General features: G+C 51.1%; 1 protein-coding gene across 2 annotated transcripts in view; it reads left to right on the top strand.

Moving 5' to 3' along the window:
* The window catches only part of rhpn2 (rhophilin, Rho GTPase binding protein 2), a 75,879-nt gene that overhangs the window by 49,343 nt on the left and 10,972 nt on the right, over positions 1 to 15,564 (top strand). For both annotated transcript variants that reach the window (XM_072517751.1, XM_072517752.1), the window contains 8 exons: positions 4,176 to 4,342; positions 7,801 to 7,988; positions 9,197 to 9,353; positions 9,775 to 9,894; positions 10,714 to 10,905; positions 11,020 to 11,096; positions 12,587 to 12,733; positions 15,146 to 15,304. In XM_072517751.1, the coding sequence (XP_072373852.1) occupies positions 4,176 to 4,342; positions 7,801 to 7,988; positions 9,197 to 9,353; positions 9,775 to 9,894; positions 10,714 to 10,905; positions 11,020 to 11,096; positions 12,587 to 12,733; positions 15,146 to 15,304 (1,207 nt within the window). The remainder of the gene's footprint in view (positions 1 to 4,175; positions 4,343 to 7,800; positions 7,989 to 9,196; positions 9,354 to 9,774; positions 9,895 to 10,713; positions 10,906 to 11,019; positions 11,097 to 12,586; positions 12,734 to 15,145; positions 15,305 to 15,564) is intronic.

Raw genomic sequence — 15,564 nt, 5'->3', positions numbered from 1 at the left:
CCTGGTATTGGGGAATGGGCCCAGCCAGGTGGTAGATGTTTCAGTCGGGGAGCATTTCGGGAACAGTGACCACAATTCAGTTAGTTTTAAAGTGCTGGTGGACAAGGATAAGAGTGGTCCTAGGGTGAATGTGCTAAATTGGGGGAAGGCTAATTATAACAATATTAGGCGGGAACTGAAGAACCTAGATTGGGGGCGGATGTTTGAGGGCAAATCAACATCTGACATGTGGGAGGCTTTCAAGTGTCAGTTGAAAGGAATTCAGGACCGGCATGTTCCTGTGAGGAAGAAGGATAAATACGGCAATTTTCGGGAACCTTGGATGACGAGAGATATTGTAGGCCTCGTCAAAAAGAAAAAGGAGGCATTTGTCAGGGCTAGAAGACTGGGAACAGACGATGCCTGTGTGGAATACAAGGAAAGTAGGAAGGAACTTAAGCAAGGAGTCAGGAGGGCTAGAAGGGGTCACGAAACGTCATTGGCTAATTGGGTTAAGGAAAATCCCAAGGCTTTTTACACGTACATAAAAAGCAAGAGGGTAGCCAGGGAAAGGGTTGACCCACTGAAGGATAGGCAAGGGAATCTGTGTGTGGAGCCAGAGGAAATGGGCGAGGTACTAAATGAATACTTTGCATCAGTATTCACCAAAGAGAAGGAATTGGTAGATGTTGTGTCTGGAGAAGGGTGTGTAGATAGCCTGGGCCACATTGAGATCTAAAAAGACGAGGTGTTGGGCGTCTTGAAAAATATTACGGTAGAAAAGTCCCCAGGGCCGGTGGGATCTACCCCAGAATACTGAAGGAGGCTAGAGAGGAAATTGCTGAGGCCTTGACAGAAATCTTTGGATCCTCACTGTCTTCAGGTGATGTCCCGGAGGACTGGAGAATAGCCAATGTTGTTTCTTTGTTTAAGAAGGGTAGCAAGGATAATCCAGGGAACTACAGGCCGGTGAGCCTTACTTCAGTGGTAGGGAAATTACTGGAGAGAATTCTTCGAGACAGGATCTACTCCCATTTGGAAGCAAATGGACGTATTAGTGAGAGGCAGCATGGTTTTGTGAAGGGGAGGTCGTGTCTCACTAACTTGATAGAGTTTTTCGAAGAGGTCACATAGATGATTGATGCAGGTAGGGCAGTGGATGTTGTCTATATGGACTTCAGTAAGGCCTTTGACAAGGTCTCTCATGGTAGACTGGTACAAAAGGTGAAGTCACACGGGATCATGGGTGAGCTGGCAAGGTGGATACATAACTGGCTAGGCCATAGAAGGCAGAGAGTAGCAATGGAAGGATGCTTTTCGAATTGGAGGGCTGTGACCAGTGGTGTTCCGCAGGGATCAGTGCTGGGACCTGTGTTTGTAGTATATATAAATGATTTGGAGGCAAATGTAACTGGTCTGATTAGTAAGTTTGCAGACGACACAAAGGTTGGTAGGATTGCGGATAGCGATGAGGACTGTCAGAGGATACAGCAGGATTTAGATTGTTTGGAGACTTGGGCGGTGAGATGGCAGATGGAGTGTAATCCAGACAAATGTGAGGTAATGCATTTTGGAAGGTCTAATGCAGGTAGGGAATATACAGTGAATGGTAGAACCCTCAAGAGTATTGAAAGTCAGAGAGATCTAGGTGTACAGGTCCACAGGTCACTGAAAGGGGCAACACAGGTGGAGAAGGTAGTCAAGAAGGCATACGGCATGCTTGCCTTCATTGGCCGGGGCATTGAGTATAAGAATTGGCAAGTCATGGTGTAGCTGTATAGAACCTTAGTTAGGCCACACTTGGAGTATAGTGTTCAATTCTGGTCGCCACACTACCAGAAGGATGTGGAGGCTTTAGAGAGGGTGCAGAAGAGATTCACCAGGATGTTGCCTGGTATCGAGGGCATTAGCTATGAGGAGCGGTTGAATAAACTCGGTTTGTTCTCACTGGAACGACGGAGGTTGAGGGGCGACCTGATAGAAGTCTACAAAATTATGAGGGGCATAGACAGAGTGGATAGTCAGAGGCTTTTCCCCAGGGTAGAGGGGTCAATTACTAGGGAGCATAGGTTTAAGGTGAGAGGGGCAAGGTTTAGAGTAGATGTACGAGGCAAATTTTTTACACAGAGTGTAGTGGGTGCCTGGAACCCGCTACCGGAGGAGGTGGTGGAAGCAGGGACGATAGGGACATTTAAGGGGCATCTTGACAAATACATGAATAGGATGGGAATAGAGGGATACGGACGCAGGAAGTGTAGAAGATATTAGTTTAGACAGACAGCATGGTCGGCACGGGCTTGGAGGGCCGAAGGGCCTGTTCCTGTGCTGTATTTTTCTTTGTTCTCTTTCTTTGTTCTTTGTTTGTCTCTCTCGACTGTTCACTATTCTCAAACCTGTCTTTCTAGCTCTGAGTCAGTGTTGTTCAATTTATGTTAATCAGCATGTCCACAAAATAAGGGCTATTTTTGAATTACTTTTTAACTTGGAACTAGAAGCTTGTTGAAAGAAATCCAGACAAGAGTGCAAGATCGACTCTGAGACTCCCAGTACATCACTGAGTGAGTGCCGCACTGTCAGAGGGTCAGTACTGAAGGAGTGCTGCTCTGTCAGAGGGTCAGTACTGAGGGAGTGCCGCACTGTCAGAGGGTCAGTACTGAGGGAGTGCTGCTCTGTCAGAGGGTCAGTACTGAGGGAGTGCCGCACTGTCAGAGGGTCAGTACTGAGGGAGTGCTGCACTGTCAGAGGGTCAGTACTGAGGGAGGGCCGCACTGTCAGAGGGTCAGTACTGAGGGAGTGCCGCACTGTCAGAGGGTCAGTGCTGAGGAAGTGCCGCACTGTCAGAGGGTCAGTGCTGAGGGAGTGCCGCACTGTCAGAGGGTCAGTGCTGAGGGAGTGCCGCACTGTCAGAGGGTCAGTACTGAGGGAGTGCTGCTCTGTCAGAGGGTCAGTACTGAGGGAGTGCCGCACTGTCAGAGGATCAGTACTGAGGGAGTGCTGCTCTGTCAGAGGGTCAGTACTGAGGGAGTGCTGCACTGTCAGAGGGTCAGTACTGAGGGAGTGCCGCACTGTCAGAGGGTCAGTATTGAGGGAGTGCTGCACTGTCAGAGGGTCAGTACTGAGGGAGTGCCGCACTGTTTGAGGGTAAGTACTGAGGGAGTGCCGCACTGTCAGAGGGTCAGTACTGAGGGAGTGCTGCACTGTCAGAGGGTCAGTACTGAGGGAGTGCCGCACTGTCAGGGAGTCAGTACTGAGGGAGTGCCGCACTGTCAGAGGGTCAGTACTGAGGGAGTACCGCACTGTCAGAGGGTCAGTGCTGAGGGAGTGCCGCACTGTCAGAGGGTCAGTACTGAGGGAGTGCCGCACTGTCAGAGGGTAAGTACTGAGGGAGTGCTGCACTGTCAGAGGGTCAGTACTGAGGGAGTGCCGCACTGTCAGAGGGTCAGTACTGAGGGAATGCCGCACTGTCAGAGGGTCAGTACTGAGGGAGTGCCGCACTGTCAGAGGGTCAGTACTGAGGGAGTGCCGCACTGTCAGGGAGTCAGTACTGAGGGAGTGCCGCACTGTCAGAGGGTCAGTGCTGAGGGAGTGTCGCACTGTCAGAGGGTCAGTACTGAGGGAGTGCCGCACTGTCAGAGGGTCTGCAGGATGAGAAATTAAATTGAGACTCTGGGTGAAACGGATCTCACAATTACTGGGCGGGATCTGCCGGCCGAATCCCGCTGGAACGGGGGCGCAACGCAGCCTCCCCCCAGATTCCCAACAGCCTCTTGGCACCAGTGCCAAGGTGCCAGGCAGGCATTTTGCCCATGTGGGATCGGGCCCGGGGGTGCCCCATGCGTGTGAGGTGGGGTGCGGGGGGGGTGGCCCTTATGGGTGAGTTGGGGGATCCGGGGGTTGGGTCGGGGGCTTGAGAGATTGTGCCCAATGTTTTCGCGAAGTTCCTCCGTGCATGAAATGGCGTTGAGTGGGGCCTGAAGGGGGCGTGGGGGTGAGGCAGGTGGTCCCGGTATTGGGGGGGGGGGGGGCTAAAAGAACAGAGTCTGGTTAGACAGGCTACCTGAACTCTGTATCCCTTTATTGTGATGATGTTGAGATACAAGTGGTTTTGTATAAGTACAACTTTATTTGCCTGTTCAAAGTTTTTGATTCCTTCCTTTGAGGTCGGACTGTGAATTTGCTGTTTTAATTATTTTGAGGTATGACTCCTTCACTGGCGTTCCTGTGTGCCAACAACACCTGTCCCTGGAGAAAGCCAGCATTCTGTTCAATATTGGAGCACTTTACACCCAGATTGGCACTCGGTGTGATCGCAAGACCCAAGCTGGACTTGACAGCACCATTGAGGCCTTCCAGAGAGCAGCAGGTCAGCATTCCCATTCACTTGCATTACTGCCTTAGTTTAGTATTTTTCCCATGGGCAACTTGTTGTATTTCACATTTCACACCACCACCACCACCACCCCCCACCACCCCCCACCACCCCCCTCCTCCTCCCACAGAGTCACTGTTCAACAGGTTTATGACTGTGTGTAGAAACTAGTTGCTGACCTATTTTGAATAGGAAGCACCCCCGTCACCAGTTCAGAGTATTTCAAAGCTCTCTGAGCTGTGAGTAAATTCATTCCCAGCTGTGGTCAAACAGACCAGAATACCATGGGTTCAGATTCCAATAAATGTAATTGGATAATCTCAATGGGGATACTACAATAGTCTGTAATGTCCCTGTTGAAGAGTGGAGTAGGTGTCACAGGGCTGAGCAGCGGGTGCTTTGCTTCCGAGAATCTTTACACTGTCAGTTCTTTATCATGACTGGAAATGATGAAGTTTGGTCATCAGCGTCAGGAGAGTAGGGGGCATGGCTTCCTGTGTGAACTGCCTGTGGTGTTGGCAGGGGGCACAGTCAGAATAACTGCTTGGTAAAGGGGAGAAGGTGGCCCTTTTCTGACACACACAGGGCAGAATGTCAATTCCAGTTGCTGACCCTGATTCAACAACAAACTGTTCCTGGAATACTGCTTGAGGGAAATGTCCCAGCGAGCTCCAGGTCTGTGTGTGTTTGGTGACAGAGGGACGTTGGCTGCAACATGACAATTATGAGGCAGCTGTGTATCACACCTGAAGCAGGAGACATTCAAACAAAACGTGAGCTGACAGTTGATGTCCCCGTACACACCGCACGCCTGGGGCTCAGAGTGGGAGAATGTCCAGCTCCTGATCATCCATTCACCGCTGATTGGAAATCTGCAGGATGGGGACAGTTTTCAGAATGACAACTGAGATATTTCCCAACCAGTAACATGAGAGAAAGACCTGGTGAGCAAGTGGCACCAATTAATTGGATCCTAGATGGTCTACATCTGAACCCCATTGACTCACCCTGATTACATCATCCTGATTACCTTTGCCCAACTAATCTAGATTTAACTCAGTTTTGAAATCTGAACTCAACAGTTTCTGTTTTATTTCAGATTTTCAGTACCTGCTGTATTTTGCTTTCAGCTTTTTTAAAATCACCTTAAACACCACAATCACAGGAAAGTTGACATCCAGATATAAAGGCTATTGGGAAGTCAAATTGTATGTTAACTTTATTGTATAGAGAATTCCAAAGATTCACAACCCTTTGAGTGGTTTTCATCAATTCAGTCCTCATTGATTGGCTCCTTATCACAGAATCCCGACAGTGCAAATGGAGGCCATTCGGCCCATCGAGTCTGCACTGACCCTCCGAAAGAGCACTTGACCCAGCTCTACTGCCCCACCCCACTCTATCCCTGCAACTCCTTAACCTAACCTGCACATCCCTGGATGCTAAGGGGTAATTTAGCGTGGCCAATCCACCTAACCTGCACACCGTTTGGACTGTGGGAGGAAACCGGAGCACCCGGAGGAAACCCACGCAGACACGGGGAGAAAGTGAAAATTCCACACAGTGATCCAAGGTCAGAATCAAAATTGGGTCCCTGGCACTGTGAGGCAGCAGTGCTAACCACTGTGCCCCCCGTGCCGCCCTGGTGCTGTGAGGCAACAGTGCTAACCACTGTGCCCACGTGCCGCCCTGGCGCTGTGAGGCAGCAGTGCTAACCACTGTGGCCCCGTGCCACCCTGGCGCTGTGAGGCAGCAGTGCTAACCACTGTGCCCCTGGCACTGTGAGGCAGCAGTGCTAACCACTGTGCCCCCATGCCGCCCCATGGCATCATGAGACTGTCCCCGTGTTTTAGATTCCCCGGCGAGTGAAAACAATCTCAGCATCTACCTTGCATGTTTCAATGAGATTTCCGCGCTTTCTTCTAAATATAGACCCAATGTACTCAGCCTCTCGCCACAGGACACCCCAATCTAGTGAATCTTTGCTGAAACACTTGCAATGCAAGTATATCCTTCTTTAAATATGGAGACCAAAACTGTACACACTATATTCCAGATGTGGTCTCACAATTGCAGTTGGACTTCTTTATTCTTACAACAAAGTCCTACTTGCCATTTGCTTTCCTAATTACTTACTGCACCTGTGTTCCTTGAACAAAAGCATCCAAATCTCTGAACACAACACTTAGTTTCACACATTAAAAAAAATATTCAGCTTTTCTCACGGCCAAAGTGAATGACTTCACACTTCCCCACATTCTACTCCATCTGCCTTCTTGTTGCTCACTCACTTAACCGCTCCATATCTCTATGTTTCCCCCCCCCCCCCTTACTTTCCCATCTATCTTGGTATTGTTGGCAAATTTAGATATTCTGGGCGTCATTCTCCGACCCCCCGCCGGGTTGGAGAATCGCCGGGGGCTGCCGTGAATCCCGCCCCCACCGGTTGCCAAAGTCTCCGGTACCGGATATTCGGCGGGGGCGGGAATCGGGCTGCGCCGGTTGGCGGGCACCCCTGCTGGATTCTCCGGCCCGGATGGGCCGAAGTCCCGCCGATAAATTGCCTGTCCCGCCGGCGTGGATTAAATCACCTTTTGAACGGCTGGACAAGGCGGCGTGGGTGGGCTCCGGGGTCCTGGGGGGGGCGATCTGACCCCGGGGGGTGCCCCTACGGTGGCCTGGCCCGCGATCGGGGCCCACCGATCCGCGGGCGGGCCTGTGCCGTGGGGGCACTCTTTCCCTTCCGCCTCCGCCACGGTCTCCACCATGGCGGAGGCGGAAGAGACTCCCTCCACTGTGCATGCGCGGGAAACTTTCAGCGGCCGCTGACGCTCCCGCGCATGCGCCGCCCCGACATGTCATTTCCGCGCCAGCTGGCGGGGCAACAAAGGCCGTTTCCGCCAGCTGGCGGGGCGGAAGTTCCTCCGGCGTCGGCCTAGCCCCTCAATGTTGAGGCTCGGCCCCCAAAGGTGCGGAGCATTCCGCACCTTTGGGGCGGCGCGATGCCCGTCTGATTGGCGCCGTTTTTGGGCGCCAGTCAGCGGACATCGTGCCGTTTCGGGAGAATTTCGCCCTCTATTCTCTCTCTTCATTAAGCCATTAATACAGATTGTAAATCGCTGAGGCCCCAGCACTGACTCTTGTGGCACTCCGCTATTGACGGATTGCCAATTTGAAACATCCCATTTATGCGCACTCTGTTTTATTTCAGTTGACCAATCCTCTATCATTGTTAATATATTACCCCAACTCCGTGAGCCCTTATCTTGTGAGCAACACCTTATTGAAAGCCTTTTGGAAATCCAGGTATACTACATCTGGTTCCCCATTATCTACCTTACCAGTTACATCCTTAATATATTTATCAAACAGGATTTCCCTTTAGACCGCGCTGTGTGAATGGTCCCCAGATCTCTGTCTCGACAGCGATCCTCATGTCTCTTTGTTTTCAGGGGTGCTGAGCCACTTGAAGGAAAGCTTCACACACACGCCAAGTTTTGACATGAGTCCATCGATGCAGAACATGCTGATTCGCTTGATGTTGGCCCAAGCGCAAGAATGTGCCTTTGAGAAGATGGTGCTGCCTGGGATTCGCAACCAATATTTCAGCTTACTGAAGGTGGCCCAGGAAGCTACCAAGGTAAGTTCCAGCATTGGGCTTTTGATTCCTGGGATCTGAATATTGTTGGCAAGGCATTTATTTCCCAGGCTGCTCAGGTGCTGGTCAGTCAATCCAAATATGGAGCAATTTCAGGGGTCATTTAAGAGTCCACCACATTGTTGTGGGTCTGGAGTCACATGTAGGCCAGACCGGGTAAGGATGGCAGATTTCCTTCCCTGAGGTGAACCAGGTGGGTATTGACCACAATGGCAGACTAACATCACAGAGCCTGGCTCTATATTCCACATTTATTTTGCCCCCAGATGCTATGCTGGGATTTGAACTCTTGTATTCAGAGTATTAACTGGGGCCTCTGTATTGCATGTCCAGTCTGTTACCCCACTTCTCACATCACTGCTGCTGGGGTGTGTCTGTGACTAACTCTGCACCTTCCGCAGTGGCAGGACACTGATTGGAGGAGGGAAGTGAAATGGTAATTAATACAAGCCTGGGATTTGGAAAAAAAATTCACAAGCTCAGAATTTCCCAGAGGTTTTGCAGCCAATAAAGTGATTTTGAAACATGGGGCAACTGGCCCATTGCGCCCAGAAAACAGCACGGCATGGCTGGGAGACCCCCCCCCCCAAGATCTCCCCCGAGATCTCCCCAGCTCACCACGCCTCCAGTGATCTAACACGTTGTGATGTGAATGCCGCCCATTGTGGGTGAGATCATTTTCTGGCAAATCTGTACATGAGCGTGAGCTGGTCACTCAAATACCCGTTCCCGATCTAACTGAGACGTGGATCTAATCCCCTCATCTTGGAGATCTCAGGTGAGCGCCGTTCAGTGCCGAGGACCCCCTTGTAAGTGTGTTGGGGTTTGGGGGTTGCGTTGAGACATTGAGAGGCCATTTTTAAACGGCACCCCGATCTTACCCTGCAGTGAGGCGTTACAGCGAGTGGCATTCCTCGGTGCAGGAAACAGGACCACGTGCTGCCTTGGCCGGGCTGAGGCCCCCTATCTACCCGAATGGCCGTTCGATAACGTGGTGCTCTGAGCACCGGGAAAGACCCGGCTAATCCCGTACTGTGGGCTCTGTTCCCATTCGAGTAGATCAGTCTCTTAGTCGCTGTGTAATGTGGGAGACACAAAGCAATGCATGATTATTGATTTTGAAAATTGAGTTTTATTTGAACAGGCTACCGTTCCTGACTTGGTTAATGTTTCTTCTGTGGCTTTCCCAGGTGTCAGATGTGTACAACCTCATTAACCAGTCCATCACACAGGCTCCGATCAAGGAGCATGTTCCTCCAGCATGGTTCTACACTGTCCAGGTGAAACTGCAACATTACAGAGCTCTGGCACATTACTTTGTGGCTGTTGCAATGCTGGACCACCAATGTGAGTACTGGGAGCGGCCAGGCCTGGTGGGGGGGCTGCGGGAGTAGCCAGTTGTATACGTTCACCTCAGTGCCCTCCATAGTCAAATACAATTTCCTTTTCATAGAATCCCGACAGTGCAGGAGGAGGCCATTCTGCCCATCAAGTCTGCACCAACCCTTTGAATGAGTACTCTACCCTTGCCCAGTCCCCCCATACCACGTAACCTAACCTGCACATCTCTCAATATTAAGGGGTAATTTAGCATGGCCAATCCACCTAAACTACACATCTTTGGATTTAAATAGCCAGCTAATGCTCATGATCTGAGATTCTACTTGAGTGAGGTGTTGGAGCCCTGTGAATTAATCAAGGCGTGTGGGGAAGGACAGTCTGTAAAGTATCGAGTAGCAGTAATATATTGAGTATTTGTGTTTTGTAGTGAATTCCAAGGATGACGTTGACCAGCAGGAAATGCTGCTCTCTCAGCTGTATGATGCAATGCCCGATGGCCTCGCACCGCTCTCCATCCTCCGCAGCAAAGAGGAACGCAAACGTGTCGGTAAGAAACCGCTGCTCCAACTCCAGAGATGTGGTTTGTAGTAGAGTGGCAGGTTTGGGTGTAAGAATTGCTTCCCTTAAAAAATCCTCCTGAGGGCTGAATGATGGTCAGGTCCGACACTATTTCCTGCTGTGCTTTTAATAGCCTGGGATACATTTCATCTGAGTCTGGTGATTTATCCACTCTCAAAGATTCTAAATACCTTTTTACATTTCCTCTCTCGAAATTTGCCTCCAGCAATATTTCACAGTTGTCCTCTGTGGTTACAATAACTGCACCTTCCCCAGGTTTTGTGAAGATAGATTTGCTCTCGGCTGTGCCACAAGACTATAATTCCTCAATTATCCTCTTGTTTTTTATGTATTTAGAAAACAACTTGTGTGTTTCCCTTGATGTAATTACCAACATTTTTTAATGCCTTTTTTTCCTACTTTCCTTGTTTGTGGCAGTGCTCCGTTTACCTACTGCCATAGCTCTCTGCAGCACTGAGCTCTGTTGCTGACAACTCTTCCCTCCTGCTGCCTTTACCCTACACTCGTTCTTCTTTGACATCCGGGTGTCTTAATTTCACCTGTTTTCTTCATGGGCACACATTTGTTCTGAACCCTCACTAAAGTCTGCTGGAATGTAGAACATCTACTGCTCATAGACACTGACGTCCCTCCGGGAAAGAAGGTTGAAAATGTTTGCAGGTTTTAAAATCTGAAATATTCTAGTGACTGGGTAAGTGGATTATGAAATAAAAGTTTGTCTGAGCTGAGAGACACGTATTGCCCATCCAGCATTAAACTCTTCCTCATACATGTCCTGTGTCCACAGGGAAAGCACATCTGAGGAAAGCCGTTATGGGACATGAGGAGGCTGTGAGAGTTCAGAGCCTCTGCAGATCTCTGAGGAAAATCGAGATCCTTCAGGAGATTCTGAGAGTTTCCCATAAACGCTCACTCAACAAGTACGCTGAACACGAACAAGAGGATGATTTCGACATGATGGCTGCTCCCAATATAATTGGTATGCTTCCCTCAGCGTTCTGTGGGGATCTCTCTTGTTCTGATGTACTCCTCAGCACTCTTCACGGTTCCTTCCTGACTTGTTGATTACATTCTGTTTATTTTCTTCCCGCAGCTAAAAGTGATCAAAAGATTGAAATCGTGAAGCCGGAATTCTCCAAAGTGAAAGTGGTGGATTTTTTCCATGATCTGGTACATAGCCCAAGCTGAAGGAGGAGGGAGGGGAGGGATCTGGGAACAGGGGACTGTGGGGAGGAGGGGGAGCGGGGGCTGGGGGAGGATGGGGAGCGCTGTGAGGGGATGGGGGGCAGGAGAACTGTGGGGAAGATGGGAAGGGCTGTGGGGAGGAAGGGGAGCGGGAGGGTGGGGAGGAGGAGAGCTGCTGGGGATGGGGAGGAGGGGAAGGGCTGTGGGGAGGAGGGGGAGCGGGAGGGTGGGGAGGAGGAGAGCTGCTGGGGATGGGGAGGAGGGGAAGGGCTGTGGGGAGGAGGGGGAGCGGGAGGGTGGGGAGGAGGAGAGCTGCTGGGGATGGGGAGGAGGGGAAGGGCTGTGGGGTGTGGGGGGAGGACTGGAGGAGGGTTGGGAGCGAGGGGAAGACTGAAGGCTGGGAACTCTCTCACTTATGCCAACCTTCACCTCCAACAGTCTTCCACCAAGTCTTTCCTGTAAACCACTTCCTCTGCTCAAGTCAGTGACTATTCTACCATGATGGTCATTCTGACCTGAGTCTCCATAATGAGTCAAAAGGCTATCTGATGAGGCAGTTGTGGTCCTGGCTGAACTTAATCCTGTCCTTGCACTTTGGGAACTATTTCAGCAGCGATGATTGGGCAATGACTAAGATTCCTGACTAACTTCCACCACCCTTGCCCCTTGTACCACCCCAGCTTTCGATAAGAGTAGTTACTGATTGAGCAGATCAGACTGCTGGAGTCGGGAGGGGAGCAGACTGTTACACATTAACTACTTCACCGAGCGTGGCTCTAATGAGTGGGGAAATCAGTGTAACTTAGAAACACAGCACAGAACAGACCCAACTGTGCTGTGCCGGTGTTTATGCTGAATACCAATGTCCTCTTGTCCTTCTTTATCTCAGTGGATCAGGTATTTGTCACTTTTTAATGAGCTGAGTGTCTTTCTGAGGGACGTTTGGTGGAGTTGGTCAGGATTTTGGGACTATGTCAGTTTTCACTGAGCTGACAGTGATTGTTACTGGGATAACTTGGCGAATGGTGACCTGACCCTCTGCGCTGGGGTTAACCTTTCCTCTTCAGTCCTTCAAATGAATGGCTTCCAGCATTTCCACAGCAAGGCAGCTGATTCCTGTTGCTTAGGAAGAGGAGCTAATTCTGTGGAGGGAATATCAGAGAGGTGGGTTTGAGAGTTTTTGCGAGAGGGTGTTGCTGGGGGGGGATGGCAGTGAGTGAAGCATTACACTTCCTGGTGCACAGCAGAGCTCCTTTCTGTGAGGCTCCTTCAAACATTGACCTGCTCTTCAAACGATGCCGAACTCGGAGAGGGTAGATACGGCCTCCCAACAGCTCAGTACTTGTCCAGCACAGGGAGTGTCAGCCTGGGTTCTGGGTTCATTTCTCTGTGAGACTCCAACCCAAGGGGCAGGATTGACTGAATTGCTCTCCCAGGTATGTCGTCAATAAATTGGCTGCAATTCTCCTTCTCAGGGTCCCATTAGTGTGTTCTCGGCGAAACAGAAATGGACAGCACCTCGTAAAATCTGCCTGATGCCAGGGGACCAGGATCAGGGATTCACGCTGGAGGGAGAGTCGGCGGTGCAGGTTACGAGCTTGGATCCAGCCAGTCACGCTGCCGTAAGCAAAGCTGCTTTTTTCCTCTGCTTGAAACAAACATCACCTGCTGCTGACTTCATTTCTCACCCCACCTCTCACTTGTACCTGTTGTGCTGGGGAGCCCCGTGGTCTGTGCTGGGCTAGTGGATCTGGGCCTCTAGCAGGCAGGGTATCACCATATGTGCTCTGATCATTGCAGGAGGCAGAGCCGCACTTGCCGATTACCCCCCCCCCCCCCCCCCCCCCCCAATGTTTTGCTACACCGGAAGCACCTGCTACAATCGCCATAGGAATTAGGAGCAAAAGTCAACAATTCAGCCCCTCGAGCTCACTGCACCATTCAATCAGATCATGGCTGATCTCTTCCTGGTCTGAAATTCACCTCCTCCCCTCTCCTGTTCCCCATATCCCATTAATCTGATTTTTAAAAATCAGAAATGTATCTATCTCCTTCTTGAAACCATTTTAAAGACTCCGATTCCACAGCACTGAGGCACAGACAGACACAGGAAGAATGGCCAGGGTTAAGAATCTGAAAGTACCCGTGGATCCCGTAGGTGAGCAGATAGAGTCGCAGGAGTTTCGCGAGTCGACATTCCAATCCCCTGAATCTCAGCAAACTAGTATGCAGGTACAGCGGGTAATAAGGAAGGAAAATTTAATTTTTATAGCTGAAGAAATAGAGTACAAAAGTCAAGAAGTGTTGCTGGAACTATACAAGGCATTGGTGAGGCCACACTGGGGAACTGTGCAGAATTTTGGTCCTGTTATTTGAGGAGGGGTGTCGTTGCATTGGAGGCAGTTCAGAGGAGGTTTACTCGATTGATTCCAGAGATTGTTTTATGACGAGAGATTGAGCAGTTTAGGCCGATACTCTCTTGAGGTTAGAAGAACGAGAGGAGATCTAATTGACACATATATCAGGGGCGGGTTTCTCCGACCCCCCGCCAGGCCGGAGAGGGGTGCCATGAATCCCCCCCCCCCCCCCCCCCCCGACGCCTGCTGCCGGATTCTCCGGCGGCAGTTTTTCGGCGAGGGCGGGAATCGCGTTGTGCCGGTCGGGGGCCGTTGGCAGCGGACCCCGGCGATTCTCCGCCCTGCGATGGGCCGAGTGGCTGCCCGTTTTCGACCGGTCCCGCCGCCGTAAATCAAACCAGGTCTGTACCGGCGGGTCCTGGTTCTGCAGGCGGCCTGCGGAGTCCTCGGGAGGGGGGGGGGGGGCCTGGCCCGCCATCGGGGCCACTGATCCGCGGGTGGGCCTGTGCCGTGGGGGAACCCTTTCCCTCCCTGCCGGCCGCTGTAATGGTCCGCCATGGCCGGCGCGGAGAAGAACCCCCTGCGCATGCGCTGGGATCACGCCAGCACACGCTGGAGCTCCCGTGCATGCGTCAACTCGCGGAGGACCTTCGGCGCCGGTTAGGGGAGAATCCCGCCCCAGATGTTTGAAGGATTTTGACAAAGTAGACGTACAGCGGATGCTTCCTCTTGTGGGGCATTCTAGAACGGCCTTGTGTCACTGTGAGGAGTCTGCATGTTCTCCCCGTGTCTGCGTGGGTTTCCTCCGGGTGCTCCGGTTTCCTCCCACAGTCCAAAGATGTGCAGGTTAGGTGGATTGGCCGTGATAAATTGCCCTTAGTGTCCAAAAGGTTAGGTGGGGTTACTGGGTTACGGGGGTAGGGTGGAGGCATGAGTTTAACTGGGGTGCTCATTCCAAGGGCCAGTGCAAACCTGATGGGCCGAATGGCCTTCTTCAGCACTGTAAATTCTATGATAGTTTTAGGATAAGGGGTGGCAAATTTAAAACCGAGATGAGAAGAAATGACTTCTCTGAAAGGGTGGTGAATGTGTGGAACTCACTCCCCCAGAGTGCGGTGGGTGCCGGGAGTGTATTTAAGGAGGAGATGGGCAGATTTTGAATTTGTGATGGGGGCTGAAGGGTTACGGAGAACGGGCTGGAAAGTGGAGTTGAAGCTGAGAGGGGATCAGCCATGATTGTGTTGAATGGCAGGAACGGGATCGAGAGGCTGAATGGCCTCTTCCTGCTCCGAGTTCTTTTGTTGTCTGTTCTTTCCTGACACCGCCTTCCCCATTCCTTTTTTAAAAAATAATAAATTCAGAGTACCCAATTCATTTTTTTTCCAATGAAGGGGCAATTTAACGTGGCCAATCCACCTACCCTGCACATCTTTGGGTTGTGGGGGTGAGACCCACGAAGACACGGGGAGAATATGCAAACTCCACACGGACAGTGACCCAGGGCCGGGATCGAACCTGGGACCTCGGCGCCATGATGCAGCAGTGCTAACCACTGCGCCAAATTGCTGCCGCCACCTTCCCCATTCCTGAGGCAACACTGATGTGAGTGGGGTGGATGCACCAAGGATTGGTTAGTGGAGGAGCCCTGACTCTGTGTCTCTATTCTTCTCTTGTCAGAGGTCGGGGCTGAGGGATGGAGATATCATCGTGTCTGTTGCAGGGAGAGACTGTAAATGGAACTCGGTGACTGAGCTGATTAAGATGCTGAAGGAGATGCCGGAAAATGGACTTGACATTCAGGTTATCAGCCCCCAAGGCCTGGAGACGGTGCAACTGGTGAGTGACAGTGAGGAATTGTCAGCTACCACTCGCTCTGTATGGAGATTATCAGACCCTCTGGACGGAATACACTTTGGCAACACCGATTACTCTGCGCAATATCCGAATAAGAATCTATCAAGCAGACAAGGCCCAATCCCTCTGGCTGAGTCCGCTTAATTATCGCACCTACGCTTCTATGCCTGAGACCCATTCCTGTGAGTGAGGTGAGGGAAACAGGGCCCTCAATATCAAGGCAGTGGTGAGAATATGGAACT

This window comes from Scyliorhinus torazame, chromosome 10 (genome assembly GCF_047496885.1).
Source record: "Scyliorhinus torazame isolate Kashiwa2021f chromosome 10, sScyTor2.1, whole genome shotgun sequence".
Lineage (NCBI taxonomy): Eukaryota > Metazoa > Chordata > Chondrichthyes > Carcharhiniformes > Scyliorhinidae > Scyliorhinus > Scyliorhinus torazame.
This window is presented reverse-complemented; position numbering and strand designations above follow the sequence as displayed.